The sequence below is a fragment of the Parasteatoda tepidariorum genome, chromosome 10 (assembly GCF_982258835.1).
Source record: "Parasteatoda tepidariorum strain Cologne lab strain chromosome 10, Ptep-v5.0, whole genome shotgun sequence".
Classification (NCBI taxonomy): Eukaryota; Metazoa; Arthropoda; class Arachnida; order Araneae; family Theridiidae; genus Parasteatoda; species Parasteatoda tepidariorum.
This window is the reverse complement of record NC_141764.1, coordinates 86,154,677-86,178,171: the sequence shown is the minus strand read 5'-3', so window position 1 is coordinate 86,178,171 and position 23,495 is coordinate 86,154,677. Positions and strand designations below refer to the sequence as shown.

Below are 23,495 nucleotides of genomic sequence, written 5' to 3'. Positions count from 1 at the left end.
TTAATGCATATACTAACAAAACCTTCCAACTTTTTGCCATACAGAACTTTATAACACCCCTCATTCAACAATAACAAATACATTGTTTCTAATATTAAACAAATAAATCTTATCATTGAATAAAATCGTGTTTAATTGCAATATTGCGCTTTAATAATTAAATTGCCTCTTTCAGAGATGTTGAATATTTGAAAATCTTAGCTTAAGCAAGAAAAGAGATATATAAAGAAATAGTTTTTATAGATTATGGAAATTTTGGGCTTTTGCTTCCTCAACTAATTTCATTTAAAAAAAATAAAAATTTATAAACAAAAATTATTTTTTATTGCCGTATTTACTCACTATTCGGTATCGTTTCCGTAGTGTAGTGGTTATCACGTGCGCTTCACACGCGCAAGGTCCCCGGTTCGATCCCGGGCGGAAACATGCTGTTTTTTTGTTGCTTTTCAGTCGAACAAGACCAGTATTCTCATCAGTCTCCCCATTTAATTCACTTTTTTATTTTTATTATTATTTTTATAGAACGTTATCTAACTTCAATAACATATTAAAGAAAAATACCAGGATTATGATACTAATTTCAAATAATGTTACATTGGGTTACCAAAAATTTTTAATTTTTTCAATTACATATATCTTATGATTTTCATGCTGAAAAAATATATTGTTCATTTAGGTAAATTTATGTTTCCTAAGATGAATTAAATTTTGAAAAATAATAAATTTATAATGATATAAATAAATTTAAACCAATGGGACATGCATCTGAACATCAAAACCTTCAGTGCAAAATGTTTGCTTCAAAGAGATTCAATTTTAACTCAATTGTTTTAGCTATTTATAAATATCAACATTTTTACTTTTTCCGTACCCGTTTCTTTTTTTATTGATTCTAAACAAGGGTAAAAGTCTGCGTTTTGAAGTAACTTTCATGGAATAAAACTTGTTGCTAGTTATATACTTCAAACTAGCAATTGAATGTACTTCCTTACAGCAGTGAGATCTACTTGATTAAATTTATTTCTTTAACGAGATTTTTTTTCTTTCTCGTTTTTTGTAAAAATTTAGGCCTAAGGTCTGAAAGATCATTGCTAGTAATAGGTAATGTAACATCTGTGAATCAGCTTATTTCTTAGTTGCACTATTAAAAAAAAGTACAAAATTCCTCTTTATAAGAACGAGCGCAAACGATAATTTTATTTACAGACCATTTCCTTCTTTATAGCTCGCGATTTCCTCAAAAAAACTGGCATGTGATCTAACAAAACGACCTTGTGGCCCACAACTTCTCTTTCAATGTCTTCTCATATCACAGTTTTTTCTGTTTTATTGGAAAGAAAGAGCCCTCAGCTGACCAAAGACCTACTTTACCATCTCATTCAATTTAAGTCGATCTTTAAATGAAAACGATTTCTCTTTTCTTTAACGTGTTATGAGGTTATTAACCGTAACCAGAACAAAACAAAGAGGCGGGAAAATTAAAAAACAAAAGACGAAAGTTCCATGTTCCACAGCATGATACTTTGATTGTGTTAACAGGGATGCGTGCGGAGAAATGACATTTAATACCTCAAGACATGTTGATTATTAATTTTTAAAAATAGATAACTCTTCTGCGATTAGATTTTAAAATTAGGCCAAAGCGATAGATATCTTAAATAGGATTGATTTAAAAGGTATAATTCTACACTTTTTAATCTATTCATTTTCATTATTTTAAGTAAATATTCTCTTATTTTAAAACTTGTACATCTAAATGATTTCATTAAGAATGAGGTGAGTTTTATTTTTTGTAAAATTAAAATTTAATACACTCATATTAATTTAATACATTTAATGCACTCTAAAGTCAGAAACTAAATTCGTCAATAAGCAATAAAAAAAGGAGGCGTGGAGTGATAAACATAAGTTGAATCTCTTTACTAATATGTTGAAGATATATTTTTAATATATAATTTGCGAAAATATTTTTATTTTATAATCGTTCCGATGATTTAAATAAAAATATGTTAAATCATAAAGTTATTTTTTCCTTTGCATTTCTTGAAATTTGATTTTTAAAATTTGTAATTATTATACTAATTAGAAAATAATTTCAAAATCAGAAGGTAATTAAATGTATATTGATGTAGTTGAGGAAAAATAGAGATGTGGTGTACAAAATAAATTGAATTTCTTCAGTTTGAATACATAAATTATTATATTAATCAATTATACTAAATACAATAATTATATATTGAAAGCTTATTCTTGCAATAAAATCTGTATAGGATGAATTTGGATTCCCATTTGATATTCGATATTTCCGCGATATTTTGATCCCGAAATCTAGATTTTTTTAGAGCACGATATTGTGCGTTGATATATGTTAAGTCTAAAATTTACTGTCACTGCTCTATCTTTAGGTATCATATTAAGATAAAAAAAAAATTATGTACATTTAAAAAAAGAAGAAAACGAATAAATAAAAACGGGAAATTGAGTAAAAATATTTCTAACGCCAATGATTAGCCTATGAATTATTTTCCGTTATCAAGCCAATGTCTACTTTCCCAGTGTAAGAATAACCTTTGGGCCCTAAGCCTCGTTATTTTAGGTTATTTATCTCTAATTCTAATGTCTATACATTAGAATACTCTACAATAGAGGAAAAACACTATAATTGCTACTTAAGAGAAAAAGTACTAATAATAATTATGCTCAAAATTGCTTTTAAACTTTGTTCAATTTATCAATGACTTGCTGCTTCACAATTGTTTCAGACTTGATATTTTATTCAAAAACAATTTTAAAAAGCTAAAAAAGAAGTATAACTTTTTGAAAAGTGATTTTAAGGATGGTGTAATTTTGATATAAATTTTTTATAATTTTGTTAAATATTTAATTAAATTTTGGATAAAATAATGGACAAGTTTAAATTTTAAATTGAGTTGCTATGTAATATTTTTTTAGTTTTGTGGTGTAAAGCTTAAATAATACTCTTAATCTGATTTTCTCAAATAATAATGGTGCACACTTTTTCATTTGATATTTTTTAACTTTTCATAATTTGACCCTTAACATAGTTCTTGAGTTGAGTTGGACTTCAGGGGCCGTTTGTTACCCTTTACCAGTTTTTTTTCGTCTTAAAATTAGAAAACTGTGCATAAAATGTTTGGCCATTAATATATTTATTCAAACGTGTCGGATATAATGCAAAAAATTTTATAATGCAATTTGGATTTAAAAGCTGAATGTAAATATTGAAATATTTATTATTGATGAAAGGAATTTTTTTTTTAAAAGTGATTTTTTTTCCACTAGTAATAACAATATTATTTAGTGGGTGGGAGAAACTTCAAAATCCCTAAGTAAGTGAAGAAATGATAGCGATAACGATAGCAGTCAGGAAAAGTTTGTTTATTCCTTCAGTTTTTAAGGCTGTTCAATGTACTTGATGCTGCCCTCTAGAGCCATCTAGTATGAGATATTATTATTATTTATTTTTACAAAAGCTGTGTTTCTAATGTGACATTTCCATCCATTTTTATACCAAATAAAAAGTAAAATTTAGGTGATATTTAAAGATAAACATTTATTTGATTTGATATTGCAGAAAATTGTAATAATCTTCCATAAATAAAAATTTAAACACAGTAAAACTTAAGCTATGGCATGAAAAATGAATAGTTATGGAATCTTTAATGGGATATAATTGTTCACAGTTTGGGCATTAACATATTTATTTAAATAAATATTTCCAAGCAATTTTAATGCATTAATGTATTTTCAATGAACTATTCTGATAAAACCTTGAAAAAAACTTTATTTCTAAATTACGTATCTCGATTGATTTCTCATCACTAGATGGCAGCAAATCAAAATTTTAAAAATATGTAATTATCTTTATATGTTATTATGTAATTATATGTACTATAAGTAAAAATATGTAATTAATTTAAATATGTATTTTTTTTTCGTTTCTCAAAATTTTAATCTTATTACAAAGAAATTCATTTATTTATTTCCGGCAGTTTATAAATTGCTCTCATCAAGCTTATTTGCTTAAATAAACTAAAATAATGTATAAGTTTATTGGGAAACAATCGCATACGCAGAATTTTTTCAAATTGCCTACTTGCCGCAAACGTGAGAATTGTAACGAATTTATTATGTATTGCTTGAAAACTGTTCTGCGTGACTGGAAAATAATCAGCTAGGCTTAAGGACAAAGGAAAAATAAATAAATAAATTTTTAGAGATTTCCCTAAAATAATCATTGATTATTTACTCATAAAAATTAATACGTTAATTAACATTAGTTATAATTAAGGGATGACGCAGTGTATATAACCATCCTAAATTTGTTTATTTCTGTTTTTTTTTTTCTTCTTTTTTTTAAATTGTCTATACACGTATAGTTGTGACTGTCATTATTTATAACTCTGTGGCACTTAATATGAAAAATCGTTATAAAACTAGCCACATTATCATAATGATGAAAATTGGTTTAAATAAAGATTTATCATAAGGGCGAAAAGTTAAATGAAGATACTATAGAAGAATACTATGAATGAAGATACTATAGAAGAATACTATGTAACCATTGCCCAAATGAAGCCGTTGTTTCTTTGTAACGATTGCCGTAAACATGCTTTAGAAGGAAAAACTAAATTTTTTCATAACAAATTAAAACAAGCTATTTTTTTAAATTTTTTTTTACAAACTTTGACAACTTTGACTTTATCACGAACATATCTTGAAAGTAAATAAAATTGAAATTAAATTACTTAAACGCGGACCATAGCTAAACGGTGAGGAAATTTGGTTATTAATTAATTTGTTAGTATTGGAGTAGGGGTTGTACAATTTTAATATTTAAATAAAGTTGGGCTGTGCATTCGACTTGCTTACCATTAAAGTATGCACGTTCTACAAGATAATTCTGAAAAGTGGCCAAGCTGCTCGCAACTGCTGTGTTAGTTATTTTAAAATTTTGGCAAGTGTACCATACATCGCTTTTTGTTTATTTAAATTTTATAATAATTTTTATTTTACACACAAAACAATGTCATTAATAAAGTCAACGAATGTGTATAAAAAATCTATATACATCAACAAACCCAGCAATTCTGTCAGATTTATTTTTCAGTTTTAATTATATTTTCTTTATTAACTTTGGAAAATAGAAGTCTACGAAAAGTAGGATTTAAAGTTTCAAAATTTGTTTTGGATATGCAGAGTATTTTTTAAGTCTCGTTTGGCTGTCTCAGGAAGAAATTACGGATGTTTGTAAAGTGCTTATTTGAAAACAATATTAAATAGCAGCTTGATCCATAAATTATTTTTTCCGTGGAAAGAGTGTGGCTTATCATTTGAATAATGGAAAGGAATGAATTTATTAAAATTTCAAAAAAAAAATATTCACTTTTAATTAAAAAATACTCCCCGGCGGGGAATCGAACCCCGGTCTCCCGCGTGACAGGCGGGGATACTGACCACTATACTACCGAGGATATACAACTATGCCGAAACCCGGGATCGAACCAGGGACCTTTAGATCTTCAGTCTAACGCTCTCCCAACTGAGCTATTTCGGCACGTTGGTATACCATTATATGTTATATATAAACAAAGTACATTAAGTTATTTTTTTTCCCTTATTTTGAATTTATTTTTATATTATTAAGTAATTTTTTTTATTAATCTCAAAATATAAGTATTGTACCTATATAATTGCAATAAAAACAGGTGAGATAACAATTGCTTCCATAAGTTAGCATTTCTTTCGGTAAATTTCGACAATTCAGAAATTAATTTATATATTATTATTTTTATTCCGCTTACTTTTTTTTCATTTGCACTAAATTTTTCTCAAGTTTCAATACAACACTAGTGCCATCTAGTTTTTACTGCGTTAACTAGATTCTTTATGAAATATTACAGATTTGTGAATAATTTCGTGAAGAAAGATGTTAAAAAAATGGAATCGTAAAATAATTTTTCTAGACATCATTAAAAAATTAATTCAATAGGATCAGAAAAGTGGTTTCACTCAGATCCGCAAAAATTATTTCCCAAATATTTCACTATAAATTACTTTTAATCAAAAAAATTTTTTTTACTTAATTATTAAACTTTAATTTTGTTTGCTACTTGACAGAAAGTAAAGTATCTTATTATTCTCTCTTTACCTTTTCTGGAAGAGAAACATCTTACACTCTTATTTTTTCTTTAAAACTTCTAGCTATAATGAAACAAATGTCCGTGAAGAAATTAATTTGGTTTTTATTTATTTATGTCAACAAAAACTAGATATCACAATACACAGAATAATTTAAACGGTAAGATAAGTTGCAATGAACACCTAGTTATTGATAGTAATAAGTTAAATTTATTAAACCTTAATAATTTTTGTGGTAAAAATACAATACCTTATTACTAGTTATCGAGATCTAAATTATTCTCTAATTTTATGATCTAAAAATATTAATATTTAATCCAATTATGTTTTCAACTTTGAAGATAGCTTAAGATGTTTAAAAACGTTTATCTAAAATAAAAAAATATCAAATCATTAATATTGCTTTATTTATTTACTTAAAAATAAAAAAAATTCAAAAACGTAATAAATTTTTTGTTAAAAATATAATTTTTAAACAGTGTTAGTAACTTTCTTAAAATATATTTTTTTAATACAAATAAAATTTTAGGCATCTATCTGCAGTAGATTTTTTGGTGTAATGAACATAAATTAGAAATAATATAGACAATAATAGACTACTACTGCTTTGTATATGATGCAGTGATTACGTGATTGAAAAAAATGTTAGAAAAATTAGCTTTTGGAGTTTCCACAAAGCTAGATTTCGCATTACGCATAATAAATTAATAGTACCATACTTTTTGTGATAAATAACTTCTTTTTTAGAAGTAAATAAAATTGGGCCCTACTAATTTTTGTGGCGAAATTATAAACTCTGAGTGTAGATTACTTAGGTCTAAATTTTCTAAAGAAAAAATCCTACCGGAAATGAGAATTGCTTCAAAAAATAAAAAGACGCTAGAAAAATCCAATAAAAGAATAAAACAATTAATAAAATTTTCTACGAGTTAATCACAAAAAACACCTCGTTTGTTGATGATACAGAGTTGTAATAACAATTCAAACAACAATTTCAAAAACTATTGTGAAGTGAAGTAACAACTCTTTATTGCTGGTTATTGCAGGTATCAAAAGAACTAATCAAAAGAACTATCAAAAAGTATCATACTAAGTAAACTATCAAAAGAAGGAAAAAATTCGAAAAAAAAATAAAATAATAATACCGAACAAAAATATAAAAAAAGACGTAAGAACAATACAACAAAAGAATAATAAACAAGAAGAATAAAATTTTACAAGAATATCATGTTAAGCATTTCGTTTGTTGATTGCATAGAAGTAATTATATTAATTTAAACTTATTATTTTTTGAGGTTCATTTAGAGCATTTGATTGCTGATTATTAAGATCTAAGCTATGAATAGAAGAAAAATATTCTACAAGAAAGAAGAACTTGTGTAGAAATTTAAAAAATATAAATGTATAAAAATATACAAGAAATATAGAATGAAGGAATGTTGTTGTTTTTAATGTCAATTGCCAATACTAGCAAGCCTGCATCGTGAAGCCAAGCGAATTTAAGGCAGAGGGTGCGTTTCTTGTTTTTCAGTAGTGCCATCTATGGCCAAGAATACGACTTCAGCAACACACGCATCACTGTCCATTTGTAGGTCAGACCCATTCATCCACAGATCGTAATTTTAATCTGACCCAGAGAACGACCAATCTCCAATTCAGTACCCCCAGAGGTATGATTATTAAAGCTAAAGGAATAAAGCAAGAAATAAGTAAAATCGACGAAATTTTTTTTTAAACACTACGGTTGTTGATAGAACGGAGGTAAATTAAATTAATTTAATCTTATTTATTATCGAGGTTCAATTACAACCTTAAATTGCTAATTATTAGCATTTAAAAAATCAATAGAAAAAAAATTATAAGAAATTAGAACTACTACAAAAAATAAAAATAACAGTAAAAATATACAAAAATAAATAATTAAAAAAATATGAAAAAAAGAAATAAAAAATTCCACAAGAGTATTGTAAAAAACTCCGTTTGTTGATAGCATAGTACTGAGGTAAGTTGAATTAATTTAATCATAATAGTTTTTGAGGTTACCCTTGATTGCTGATTATTAAGATGTACATCAAAAGAGGCGAAAAAGATCTAGAAGAAACGAAAACTTCAAATTTTATCGAGGTTACACTTTAAAATGTAACAACACCCATGTGTAACGCGGGATATAAATAGATAACTGAATCAGGAATAAAGACATAATTACAGCAAATAGGAAAATAGAAAAGCAAGTCTGAAGAAAAAAAATGGAGCATCAAAAGACATTGTTATTTTTTTTATGCAATTCAACAACGTGTTTACAATTCCAACATGCAATCACATACTCTGAAAGAAAAAAAAAGTAACTGTGATATGGATCTCAATGTAGATGATTCATCAATACGCAGCTCACACCCGTTACTTTACATAATTCCCATAATTCTCCGCTTTCATCACCGAATAAAATGGAATTTCCCAAAACAAGTCGCAACTTTCCCTCAGCATTTTGATTATTTACTTCTTTTCACTTTTTCTCTCTCTCTATCTCCGCAAAATAGAATTGAGGACAGCGTCTATATATTTTAAGCGGAGCAGTAGACAAGGTTAATGCCACCGGATCTGTGTAATGGCGATTGTTTAATATCCACCTTCACTTACTTCCCAACTTCCTCAGACACTTTAACCTATTTGCGCTTCACTTTTTTTGAGAGAAAGTGTATCTTTTGATGACAGCGGATCCAAGTATTGCATAACTGTGTGGAGGAGGCTATCAAAATAGTATCGCGGTTTGTAAGTGTGGGAGATCTTAGTTATAGTCTAATAATATAATAGTCCATTCACAATGCAGTTAGTTAATTTAGAAGGGGGAAAAAACACATCGTTTAAACAATATCTGCAACTGGTGGCATAAAATTTCTTTCTAATTTAGTATGTGAATATGTTATTGTCTTCATTTCATATAAAACTTTTCCTTTACACATTATTATTTTATTGCTAATTCATTTATAAAAAATATTCCTGTAATTTTCACTAAATTAAAATTTTATAGGCCCAAGTCCAAAGGATCTTTTTAATGCTCGCCATTAATGACAATTGCTTAACGTTCACATTCTCTTACTTTCCAATTTCCTGAAACACTTTAATCTATTTGCGCTTAATTTCATTTTTTGTTTTGTTTTTGTGGTTGAGAGAAGATGAATGTTTTGATGATCTAAGTGTTGCATAACTGTGTGGAGGAAACTGTTAAAAAAAAGTGTCGTGGTTTATAAGTGTGGGTGACTTTAGTGCAATAATAAGCCATTCGCAATGTAAGAAAAAAAAACATCGTTTAAACAATATTTGCTACTGAATGCAATTTTTTTTTAAATTAAATTTAGTATATGGAGCTGTGGTGGCTCAGGGGATAGAGTGTTCGCATTCCAATGAGGTGAACCGGGTTCGATCCCGGCTTTAGCTGATTGATACGAATTCCGCATCCGATCTTGCACCGACCACAGTGCTGATGTGAAATATCCTCAAAGGTAGACGGATCATGGGTTGGAGTCCCCTTGCCATCAGGCTAACCGTGGGAGGATCTCGTGGTTTTCCTCTCCATGTAACACAAATGCAGGTTAGCTCCATCAAAAAGTCCTCTAAGACGGCGAAGTTCTCCCAATACTTGATCCACGAGCTCCCTCGTCTTTTTGATTGAGTTCAAAATTACAAGACTAGGAGTTGAACATTAGTAGTCGTAAACCTAAAATTAGGTCGGCTGTTCAACGACGATTATAAAATAAAATAATTTAGTATATGAAAATGTTATTGTCTTTATTTCATGCAAAACTTTTCTTTTGCATGCTATTATTTTATTGCCAATTCATAAAATCCTGTAATTTTTGCTAAATTGTATTTTAATAGGACCACGGAATCATTTTGATGCTTGCTATTAATGGTAATCGTTTAACATTCACTTTCTCTTCCTAGCTTCCTCTGACTTTCTTACACATATTTACCCTTTACAAACTAGGAACGAGAAAGTGTATTTTAGGATAATCGTGGATCTCCGTGGGCGTAAAAGCACCATTTCAATGAACAATTTTTATTTGTATATTTTTCACTAATTTTATGTATATTTTATGTATATTTCACTAATAATATGTATATTTTTCACTAATTTTATTTTTCTGCCGTTTTCATGAGTTTTTAAAGCATGTGTAAAATATTAATAATTTAATTGGAGTAAACACTTTCCGTTGAGAAATTTTCGAACTACGCTAGTTTTAAAACTTGAAATGGTTGTCGACTTTTTGAAAATGTGTATTGAGAATGAAAATGTGTTTTTATGATGGATTAAAGTTGAAGAGTCTGTAAATAAAATAATAATATAACAATTGTCATAAAAAAAACTATTGTTCAACTAAATTGTTTGCCCATTGATTTGGCACCATAAAAACCATACGCACCATATTGTTTCGTAACTAAAATATAATTTTCATACGCGAAACTTTTTTTTGTGTCTTAATGAATATATTTTAAGTATAGTTCAATAAAAATAATGCATTTTATAAATTTTCTATGCTCTGCCTGAACTTTGTTAACTGGAGGAAGAAAGTTTATTTACAATGTACAAAAGCATATTTTAAAAAATATCTTCAACAGGATGTCTAAAAATTCTAATAATTTAAGATTAAAATGTTTTATTGTCTTTATTTGATTCGAAACATTTTTATGGATTATTATTTTATCAAATTATTGAAAATAAGTTCTATTAAATTATGTCTAACTGAGCTTTTAGTTTTCATTTCATTACTGAATTTTTTTTTAAATGAATTAGAAATTTCTCCCTTAATCACAATTGTTTTAAAGCCCATTGTTCATTAAAAAAATCATTTAAATATATTATTAAAAAAAAGGATTTTAAATTTCTGGAGAAATCTTTCTTAATTATTTTGAACCGGCACGGAGTTTTACAAGTGATACAACATATTAAAAGTTATGCCGGTATGGCTATTAGGCTTGGTTCGACTTAAAGTAACAAAAATATTTATTTTTAATAGTTTGAGTTAATTTAATTTTAGATTACTTTGAAGAGAAATTAGTTTAAACTGTGGTAAAAATGTTTGAAAGTCTTAGGATTGTTTTTCTTCTTTTGAGAGGTATTTAAAAGTGTTGAAGCTTCACTATCAATGTAATCTTATAATACACCAGTAAAGTTCATAAAAAATCACTTAGTAAGGTATCTTTCATGATTTTATTTTGCATAGATAATTTTGCTATATACCTTCTAGATGTGGTTACAGCGAAATTTCGCTTCAGGAAACTGAAATACAAGAAAAATTTCAAAACACCTTTAGAGATAAATGCTAATCATAATTTTCCTTCCAAACTTGTTACATTTGCAAAATTAGCATAATTTACTATTCATTACAACTAGTAGTAATTCAATCTTGAACTTATTAACGCCAATAAACTAAGATTAGCGAAAAAGGAACTAAAGACAAAAGCAGCTCTCTTTATTTTTAGAGCAATGTCTTTGACAATTAAAGAAACAAAGGAATCATTAAAGTACAGCAATCAAGAAATTAGGTGAATGATAAGATCGTTACTTTAACGGGGAACATTCTTAGTAGACAAACGATCTTAAATCGCTACCTTTGATTTAGGTCTATAAAGTTTTAATAACTTTTAAAAATATTTCTTCTTTTAATTTCAATCGTGTTTTGTTTATGGCAATTCATTTGAAGAGCTGCTTTTGTTTGATTAAAACTAGCAAGCCTTGAATCAGTATTTTTTAAATAAATGAAAAGAAATTTAGTTTTTTGAAATTAATGAGATGCAGTTCATTGGCTTCAAACTCAAATTAGCTAATCTAATAGCATTTAATTACAGCGAAGTGATTAGCATTGTCTGAAGCAGATTGAAATACTTGTGCTTTTTCGTGCAAAATACTGTAGTGTTTTTTTCATCTTCTTCTTTTTTGTCGTTTAACGAATCGAAAAATTTCGAAATTTTGCATTTTAAATAGAAAAAGGGGGAGGAAGAGTGTATTTTCTGAAGATCCTTTAGTAAGACATTGGCAAAAAATAAAATTAAAAAAAGTGGTACATAAATTTTAACTTATAGTAATGATTTTGTTCGTTGTGGTTATCTCTTCAATTTTAAAAAGTTAATTAAAGTGATAATTGAATTAAAGAATATCCAATTTCAGTGCGATTATTTTATCTTTTTCGAAGAGGCTAAATTTTAATGAGCTAAAATGCCCCAATTTTGTCAGCTATTAGATTATACCCACTGCACATGGCTGCTAGCTATTATAATTTTTGTACAAGATTTTTTCCCAGTAGTAGTAAATAAAGGTTAACGAAAAACAAGCAAATAATAATATCTTAATTTTGTTTAAGAAAGCAAAGAAAAAAATTGTATTCTTACTTCTGCAGATAAGCGATTTTCATCTGGATAACTGGATGTTGAAGCAAAAACTGTAGAACCTATAAAAATTACATTAATTAGTTTTAAGAAGCTTTTATTTATAATTTTACAAAATATTTAATTTCATTTTATGAGCTTTTAAGTCTGTAGTGTTATTGCTAATTTCTGATGCATATACTGGTTATTCCAGGTACCACTTAATTCTTTAGAACTCATGGTCACAGAGGTCACTCATGGTCACTAATTTTTATAGTTTGTTATACCGTCTTCTCAATAGCGATTCCACAACATCTGATGAAGTTTTTGTTTTTTCTTACCTCAAAAATTAATTTGCAAACTCATGTGAATGTACATTTTTTTAAATTTTATTTTTGATCAGGATTTTAAGTTCTATATTAAAATCAATGGTTACGGAATTCATGATTACTATTTCAGAAAGGGTTTAGTAAGATTTGTTTTATTCTAAAGAATAAAACCACATGGTTGTGTGGTTTAATTATTTTTTCAGCATAATTTCATTTCTTTATGAAGTTCAACTTTAAAATTTTGTTTTCTCGGTGCTACATAATTAGAGCAATACTTTCTTTTTTGCGAAAGTTTATATTGTATATTAAAGAGTTTCATTAGAAAAATCATATTAAATTTGAATCAAAAATTGATCAACAACTTCCTCAGATAATCATGGTGAAGATGAAATAGTTTTCCCTGATAGAAAGAAAGTTAAATAAATTAATTAAAATAAAATGCAAGATGAATGCTTTAAAGATACTTTGAAGATACCTTAATGAAGTACCATGCAATTATTTCATTATCATATACTATCGAAGTGCTCTGAAACTAGCTGAAGTTTCAATACAATTTACGTTTTAAATTTATTTGCTTCGTTATAACAAAGATTTAAGCAAAATCAAAATTAAATTTGAAAATACAAACTCTATGTCTAATGTTTTAAAGCAAAAGCATGCATACCTAGTTAAAAACAAGCTTATAATTCTCCTAGTTTAAAAAAAGGAATTACACAGGCTTGGATTTGATTCAAATAATTTTAAATCTATTTCATAGATTATAGATTTGTTGAGGGTAAATAAATTAATAAAATTTATAACTATTACAATTTTATATCAGAAGATTTCGTAATAGGATTTAATCGTAACATAATGAGTAATTATTTACATTAAGAAATAATCAAATGTACTTGACACATAGAATTACACTTAGTATAGAATATGGTGACACAATAGGAAGAAATAAATAAGAAATAATTTTGCTCGTTGACGATACTTATATCATTATAATATTTTAAATTGGAAACGGTTATAATTGAATTATAGTAATTACTAATATAAAGTTTTCAATATGAATGCTAAGATTTATATCCGGCAACATCTAATTTCTTCATTTTGATCCTTTTTTCGCATATAAGAGAAAAATCTTGCGAAAGATAAATGATTTTTCCTTAAACTATGGATAAGTAATTAATATTTAAAGCAAAAAGCAGTGAAGCAATGACTTTCGATTAAATATGTTCAATTTTCGAACAAAATTATCAAATGTTAAATGTTTTAAATTTCATGGTACTCATTGTCTTTACTTTGTAGCTGTAATTCAGCGGAATGTAGATCCGACCGTATGATATTTTTTATTTAAAAGTTTAACAGATAATAACTCCCGAACTAATAATCAAATCTTATTTTATTTTATTTATCATACTCCTTGTTTTTCTATTCACCTTTGTAATTTCTAGTTTTAAAGTTTTTTTCGTTTTTACTCTGAAAAACAAAATGTAAGGTAAATCAAACAAAGTAAATGAAAATCACAAAAAAGTACTTAAATCTGCAATAACTTTTGAAGAGATTGGAATTTCTGAAAAAAAACTCATGTTAAGTTCATAAACAAAATTTGACTCTTTCAGCTACTAAAATTTCGACTCTAGTTGCATTTCTGCAGCCTGCGGTATTTTTGACTACAGGTTTCACAGTAAATAATTTTCGAACTATTTACGACTTTTAAGTATTTTATTCAATGATATTTCGTGCACATTTGTTTTACATCTCCGTAATTTCTTGTATTTAAGTCTTACTTTTAAGCCAAACAAAATGAAATGTATTACTGATCTCTCAAAACAACTTGATAATATAGAGAGATATTTGGAGAATTTTTCATCAAAAACTGATAAATTTGCAAAAGAATATCAAGGAAATGAAATGAAAGTAATTTAAGCTAAATGAATGATCTATTCCATCCCATGTAAGAATAATTAACTATGGTGAATCTAAAATAGCCTCTCAAATGTTTTAATATTCCATATTTTTGGGCAAAAAATAAACATTAGACGTAAATTAAATAATAACTTTAATGACTAACACGAGTAAAAATTAAGAAAAAAAAAGTCTATAAGTGTGCAGCAAGAGGCATTTAGCAGTTTTGCATAAAAATTACATCAAATATGGCTATTTTTACACGCATTATAGAATACCCACTATCTTAACTTGTTAGCAACAAGCATAATCCTCCAATTCTTCGTTAAAAAAAGAAAAAATAATAATTTCATCAATAGTACTAGGGAGTATTTTTTTTTAATTCATTTATTTTTTGTTTTCTGTTGTATGAGACTTTTTAAAGCAGATTTTAGATACTTTCGTATCGCTGATTTCGAAAGTAGGTTTCTCTCGAAAAGCTACAGTTTTTTCTAATGAAATTTTTAGTCGAAATGTTTAAGTTTAAAAAACGTTATGTATAATACGGCAGCAAACGTATAGGAAAGTTGAAGCACATTTTCAGGATTAAAATTGCATAGGAACCCATTCCCGGTAATGGCATGAAATGCTGATAGATATGCATCCCTATTATGAACTGTTTCTTCGTGCTTTTTTTTTTTAACAGGTCATTGTAGAGAAGTGCTCTGAACGATGCATGACGACTTTTCCGGGCCTGGGTTCTTATGTAATTTTAATCTTGATAATATGCCGTAACTCTTCTAGTAGTTGGTCTCAGTATTCAAGCGACCTCATGTTATTTATAACGCCTTTAAGCGTGTACATTTCAACAAAAATAGACTAAAAATGTTATTTAAAAAAATCTGTAGCTTTAGAAGCAAAACTAATTTCAGATTTGAAATCCCCACAAGCAAATTACTCAAGATAAGTATTTGTATCATCATCATATCTGGCTAGACAGCCCAGGGTGGGCCAGTGCCTTCCTTTGAATTCGAATCCACTTCTCTCTACTTTTGACACTTGTTCGCCAGTTTTTCTCCTTTAGAGTAAGGAAATCAGTCTCAACTAAATCCAGCCATCTTAGCCTGGGTCTACCACTTTTCCTGTTCGTTAGGGGTTTGTATAACAGGATTTTTTTAAAATTTGAGTCATCATTCCTTCTGAAAATGTGAGCTGCCATGTTCATTCGATGTATTTTAATGAATTTCACAATATCTGGCTCTCTGTAGATTTCATACAGTTCAGTATTATATCGTCTTCTCCAGGAATTATTTATTTTTATCCCACCAAGGATGGCCCTCAAAACTTTTCTCTCAAAAATGGCAATTTTATTTTCACCAGCTTGAGTTAAGTTCCAGGTCTCAGAGCCATAGGTAAGTATTGGCCTGATTAATGTTTTATAGAGTAAAAGTTTTGTATTTTTTGATAAAAAAGAGGATTTGAAAAAATATTTTAAACCATAAAAAGCTTTATTTGAACAAATTAGACGACTCCGAATCTCATTGTCTATGTTATTGTCGATATGTATCAATGCAACCAAAAAATTTGCATTTATATGTAATAGGCAACAAAAAATTTGTTCCCCAGTGCAACTTTTATCTAGAAGACAAAACAAATCTGTCTACGGTTATATATTAACAATATAAAATTTATAAATTAGGCCTGTAATTTTGAAACTGTGATTTTAGCTAACTTAAAAAATAATAAATTGGAAAAATCATTGGCTAGTCTTTTCAGTAAAGCAGTTTTTAAATATTTACTACATGAAAAGTGGAACCAGTAATAATTGTGTAAGAACGGCTACTACTATTCAAGAAGTTTTACACATAATCTAAAAGTTTATTTTTCTAAAATCTCTGTTAAAGCTAAAATACTTTAGATGCCTTGGTGATCAGGAAATCGGGATTTGTAGACCAATGATTAAAACTACGCATCAGTTATCTCTTATTGGTCCAGAGGTGTGTTGATCAAATTTCTAATAATAAAGTACCCATACACCTTCTAGAATTCCACTCTCTGTCCCAGCTGAGCACTCAAGCAAACAGATCAGATTATTCTTTAATGAAGATCGGGAAACAACACCCTTTCATAAGAGCCATCATGCTGTTACTTTCATACCCTATCAAGCATCCGCATCTGAGCGATTCATAACAATCGAAGATAAAGCTCGTAATGAAGCATTTACTTTCTCTCACGGAAGTTAATGTAGGAAAAAAATAGAAAAATGTGGTAATATTCTTTGTCCAAAAGCTAAAAATACCTGCTCCTGTAATTGATTTTCTTTAAAAGAAGGTTTACTTCATTTTTGACCATTTCTAAGAAGAAGTAATGATTAACACATTACTGCTATCGAGTTCTTTTAACACTAAAATTGCCCAAGGAAGTCATTTGGACTGCTTTTTAATCTCAATTAGAACAACAACGATGATACAATTTTGTGACTTTCTGTACAACGTATATTTTTTTTTTGGTAATATTTACTAATGACTTGTTTTATAACTGAAAATAATATCAAAAATATTAAAAATTGATTTTAAACAAATTTCTTTATATGGCAAAATAGGTATTTCAATCTTTCTAGTGTTAAAGAGCGATTATAAAAATACACGATAAGCAAATAAGATAAGCAAATTTTTTCCGACTTGATTTAATTTTCAGTATTTTTTTATTTTACATTTTATTAATAGTAATTCGCTTAAAAACCGTATACAATAGGCCAGAAGATTTAAATTTTCAGTTACTAGCCAGCGAAAACTGAATAACAATAAATTAAATAAAGAACTATAATGAGCTAAGCAAATACATTTATTTAAAAGTATTTATGGAGGCAAAATACATTTAATGTATACCTACACTACAACTTTAAAATATGTGAATTGCTAAAGAACTCTCTTTCCACATAAATTTCTACATCGCAAATTGATGGACTCTGAAGAGACAAGATTTTATTGCATAGAATTATTGCATTGCATAGGACATTTTATCGATTCTGTTTTCCTGAGTCTTTCTGCATTGATGTATTTTTATCATAAAACAATTTTCAAAAAAGAAGAAAAAAAATCGATGGGAAAAAGTAATAGGTTGTTTATTTAATTTATGTCGCCGCTCTTTATGCCATGTGGAGAAATGGTTATTTTCAGGTCTAGTATACATTCAAGCGCTTTTTTATAATATATATTTTATTTTGTTTTCAGGTCCGTTTTGAAAGTATATTTTCGAGCGTATAGATGGAGTGTAAAGTTTTTTTAATGCTTAATTGAATGATTAGTTAGTATTCAACTAATATTTCAGAAAATTAACGATTGTAAGAATACTTTTTTTTCTTTTAAATCTTAGATTATTATAAATTTGCTAGTTTTTTTTCTTTCTTTTTTTATGACATTTATTTTTCAAAATTTGGCAAATTTTTCGACTTTTTCATAACTAAAACAAAAACCACCAGACAAGATTTTTTTTTAAAGTAATTTTCCTGTTTTATGACATTGAACATTATGTTACGAAATTTTATTGAAAAAAAGTAACATGAGCACTAATTGCTTAAAAAATAATAATACCATACAAATAATAATAATAGCATACAAATAAATTTGAGTTGTCCAGAAAATACTTGCCAACTTCTTCCCGGAAGAGATTTGATAAATAAGGAAAACATAATAACATAACTCAGTATTATCCTTCCTAATTTTTTTTTCATAGAATTCAACACGAAACTACTAAATATTTAAAAAAAAAGTGCTTTTAAGAAAACCAAGAAAATATGAAATTTAAAAAAAAAAAAGCTTTTTAGTAAATTTTCCAAATGTGCTATTATATGTAATACATAAAAGTTGTTATGGTAAAACAGTGAAAATGCTAAGAAAAGAAAAATTAAAAATATCAAAAATGTTGTAGAAAGGTTTTGGTTAAGTAGTTTAAAGTTTCTAGTTGAAGTATTTTAAAGTGTTATGAAAAAATTCAAAAAGATATTAAGAGAACGTTAAACTTAAATTATACAATATTTACTTTAAATACTTTATATACTTAATTCTTTATAAACTGATTAAAAAAGAAACAGTTGAGCCAGCATTGTTTTTTTTTTTAATTATTTTTTTTTAAAACTTTTTTTATGAACATAAAAAAAGCCATGGAAATGTTGTTTCACTATGTTCCTTTATAAAAATTAAAACAATGATCGTTTACATAATTTTGAATTTATTATTAACTTATTATAATTTAATGACCGTTAAATTATTTATCGATTTCTATGATCAAACAAGATTTGTTAGAGACCAATACATTTTAACAATTCTAATGATGTATTTTAATTCTAAAACTGCTGGGTGTAAAATTTTTAGAATAAAATGAAACTAAACTTTAAATATTTTACCATATTTACACAATTAGACGCTTCTAACGATAATAGTAAACATTTTATGTATTTTAATTACCGAAACCTTAACGAGAGCAAAACTATTAAGTTACACAAAGAAAAAGCAAAGAGATAGATACATTATTTCAGGTATGTAAAAATGATTAAAATAGGCGTAATACAGGGGACCTCAATTCAAGTCTTATAGCATAATGAAATTTTATGTTTTAATGACTGTAATCGCAATAACTGGATTGAAAATTGCATTTGATATAAAAAAAAATTATATGTATAAAAAAATGGCGTTATTGAAAATAATGTTATTGAAAACAATGCTGTTAAGGACAAAAATGAATTTGATGATAATAAATATTGTTAAAATGATGATTTCAAAAAGCTCAAAAGGATTACATGAGTTTTAAAATTTCAATAAAGAAATAAAATCAAATAAAAAATGGAAATGAAATCAAATAAAAAATGGATTGTTTTTATAAAAAAAATTAATCTAATAATATTTTTGTTTGTTATTAATTACGTCAAGAATATTTTCCCCGAGGTTTTAAGTCAATCGGAATTAAACTCTAAAAGCGATAGTTTTTAGAAACATCTCACGTCAAGCCAGGCAATTAATCGAAAGCTAAAAATAAAATTGAAAAAAAATCAATTTTAAAATACCATTGTCCTAATCTTATTGAATCATTTTACACTTCTTTGAAATTATATTAGCCAGATATTGAACAAAGCATAGCGTTTTTTCTCTTCGCATATTTTCTTTTGTTCTTAACTTTAAAATACAATTTGAAACTTCAAGTTAATAGATAACTAAGTTTCATTTTATCAATTAGTTAATTTTTGAATCATAAAGATTATTCTTAATTTCTTCACATGATTTTTTGTTTAGCAATTTTTTATTAAACTGGTCGGTAAATTTTCTCCATTACTGTTAAACTGAATGATTAAATTTTTGTTGTTTAAACTAGAGAAAAACATTTATCTTTAATTAATTTATCAATAAAAAAATTTTTAGGTATGAACATTTAATTCCTACTGTTTTACGAATAGGAAGTTGAAATTTTATAAACGTCATACAGGATTCTCTCTTGGAATAAAAAAAAAGGGTAGGATGCTTCTTCACAGAAAAGGGCGCTTAGAGTTTTGAAAGGGCACTCACTTAACACTGTAAAAATGTATCAAAATGTGTAATATCATGTAATAACTGAATTTGCGGCTCAACAATTTTTGAGTTACCGTCTTATATTATTTTATGTGTATATTTCAAAAATTAATCTTCATTCATTATCTAAATAAGAGAAAATTTGTTGTTTATAAATAATAATTAAAGGCACGCTAAGAGACAATCTCTCTGCATGCATTTCTTTTTCAAAAAAACGTAAACTAAATAAATTACTTTTTGATAAACAGTTTAAAAGATTTTTTTATGCTGAAAATTATTAGAAAAATGAACATTTAAAGGTGCATTTTTTTTAAAAGAAGTATTTATTTAAAAAACAATTTTAAATTTTAAATAATTTAAAAATTTTATTAATATACCTTCTTGAAAAAAGAGAAACGTATAAAACTTTAGCCAGCTCCGAATAATCCAAACAAAGTAAATATTTATAACAGTAATCAGAATTAAACCTATAAACACAGATAATTTTTGTGCGAAATTATTATTTTAACAGTTAATAATTTTTTTTCTTAAAAATGGAATATGAATAAAAAGGCAGTGTTTTTAAGGGATCTCCACTTATTTTTACAAAAAAGGCAAAGAAGGCGCATTTACAAGGATCAAAGAGCAAGCAGGGCGAGCCGCCCTGCTGAAAACACTTAGGGAGACGCGGGTCACAATAATCTGTTAAAACATTTCATATGGAATTAATATTTTTTCCTCAGTTGAGTATTTTTAATTAAAACGTTATATTCACTGTTATTGCGGGAAAAAAATTATTTAATAGATTTAGATGTAGCCACACAAACAAAGTAAGCCATTTTTTTAAAATTTTATAGAAAATAGCACCGGCTTATCAATAAGTTCATGCTTGACTGAAGTTGCCTCATTGACATTTTTACTGTCAAATCTTCCTGCTTTTCATTCAATATTGAATGACTTTCACGTGTGACATACTGTTTTTTTCCCTATTGTTTTTTTTTTTGTGTGTTTTTTTTCTCTCCCAATACTTGGATATCAACAATTCTATGATTTTTTTACTAAAGCTTTGTCCTTTCAACATAAAATGTAGTTACCGAAATCCACTTGCGACATTAAACAATATAAAAATAAAAATATTAATAAACAGTAAGCTTTTTTTTTTTTTTTTTTTTTTTTTTTGAAGAAGGCAACAAGCAAAAAAACACGTAAGCTACAATTGGCACAAAAGAAACAAAAAATAGAGTTCCATTTAGAATTTAAATTCGTAGAAATTATTAAACTAACTTTGAAAGAACTATTATTAGACACGTTTATCGTTTATTATTCTTGTGCTTGTCTATATATTGACTTAAAGAACAGCTGGCTGGTAGTTTAAAAATAACTTTGTTCTTATAAAGTTGTTATCAATTCTACAGTATTTAAAAATGTGTTTATTTAAAATCCATGCATAAATGCACAGATCTACTTTTGGGTAATTTTGAATTTTTCATTATTCCCAAAGGAAATTTTAACTACAAAAATAAAATCTGATTTCTCCACAAATAAAGAAAAATCGAAAAATTCAGCATGTTTTTTAAATTTTTTTTTTATAAGAAGATATAAGAAAAAAGATAATTGATGATTATAAGATTATCAATTGTGTGCAGAGTTATATAACAGAAAACCCGCCATCTTTGTGTTATACTTTTTTTATTTCTATTATTATTATTACTATTATTATTATTTTATTTAGAACCATTTTGTCTGCTACTGAAATTTTTCGCTTTTAATTCTCAAAATTTTTCGGCTTTTTAACAATTATTACATTAGGAAACAAATATTTTGTTGCACTTACAATAAACTTTGTTTTTAAATCTTATTTGCGAATTAAGCGCAATAATACGAAGAAAAACGATATTAATTTTTAAAATTTATACATTCATAAAGAGTTTTAAATTTTCATATAAAAATTTGTGAGCATTTGTAGGATATTTGCGTCCAGGAATAATATTAAAAAAATCAACTTTCGTCTCTAAATGATTAAAAACTTTATACCGATTTGAATCATCATTTTGTTTAACTGGAAAAGAATAAGGGATAAAAATCTGGAAGAATTCTTTATTATTATAGAAATAATAAAAAAATGAAATTACCCCCTTTATAAATTACCTCTCACTATTTATACCAATGAAAGAAATTTGGTCTTCAATTAAATTGCAATTTATTAATTTTTTATTTCGTTCAGTTCATTAGTTCGTATATAACTACATAATTTACAGTTATTTTAGTAATTTCTTTTGTATCGTTACATTTTAAAAGATTTCACTATGAAAATTTGTGGCGACTTTTCTTTACCTACATAGGGTAAAAAGAAATGGTACATATATTTACGGTTTTTTAAATAATGCTTTTATTTTTTGTTAAAAAATGAATATCAACCGATAAGATTGATTTCAAAGCAAAAATAGCCATTCAGGAAAATTTGAACAAACTATTTTACCATTTCGTTTTAAAATGTAGTAACATTTGATGCATTTTCTATAGATATCCAATGTAGAAAAGCAACTAACCTAATAAATAAATAAAATTTCATTGTGATTTATTTTTATTTATTTTCAGAAAGTGAAAGTTTACTTTCACACGGATTAAAACTTAAACAGACTTAAAAATCAATGAAGCATGACATGAAAAAAAAATCCTTTTTTCTTAACAATTATCATATACAAAATATCTATACTTCAATATCAAAAGCATACACTTACTTAGAGTGACCAATACAAAACACACTAACAGCTCGTATCTAGTAGCCATCGTCCACTTTACTAAAACTTTTTGGCACTAGTGCTGTTGACCGAACGGTATTCCTTCTGCCACCGGTTTGGAATAAGTCCTACTCTTCTTTTAATCCAGAAACATCCCTTCTGAGGTGCAACGACTCCCTGATCCACCCTTAGGCCCTGTTCCACATCCGAATTCGAAATGTGTGTCAAGTTTGAAAGCTTCGAAAGTGGATGAGATGTTTTTAGAAAAGTAGCCGTCCATGTTCCATTGGCGGAGACATATTTCAGTGGTCAATAGAAAATATTTTTGATTGCAGATTTTAATTACGTCGCTTGATGGAACTTTCACCTTATCTTGTTTGTTCTGTCTTCATGCATGCTGTTGCAGAATCTCATTCTGTCTAAATGTCCATCAGAATATTTTGTTCTAAAAAACGATATGTTGATGGAAGTACATTATATACTGAAAG

At 27.1% G+C, this 23,495-nt stretch overlaps 1 protein-coding gene and 3 non-coding genes across 4 annotated transcripts in view; 1 reads left to right on the top strand and 3 right to left on the bottom strand.

The window, feature by feature from the left end:
- LOC107448622 (uncharacterized) overlaps positions 1-23,133 on the bottom strand; it is a 28,186-nt gene extending 5,053 nt beyond the window's left edge. Inside the window, exons 1-2 of the mRNA XM_016063892.4 lie at positions 23,008-23,133; positions 12,550-12,608 (exon numbers count right to left, since the gene is read on the bottom strand). Coding sequence (XP_015919378.2) covers positions 12,550-12,608; positions 23,008-23,056 — 108 coding nt within the window. The 5' untranslated portion in view covers positions 23,057-23,133. The remainder of the gene's footprint in view (positions 1-12,549; positions 12,609-23,007) is intronic.
- Positions 354-426, top strand: TRNAV-CAC (transfer RNA valine (anticodon CAC)). The gene has a single exon. It is a non-coding gene; the product is annotated as a tRNA-Val (tRNA).
- TRNAD-GUC (transfer RNA aspartic acid (anticodon GUC)) lies at positions 5,424-5,495 on the bottom strand. Its single transcript has one exon. It is a non-coding gene; the product is annotated as a tRNA-Asp (tRNA).
- TRNAF-GAA (transfer RNA phenylalanine (anticodon GAA)) lies at positions 5,506-5,578 on the bottom strand. Its single transcript has one exon. It is a non-coding gene; the product is annotated as a tRNA-Phe (tRNA).
- Positions 23,134-23,495: the final 362 nt, after the last annotated feature.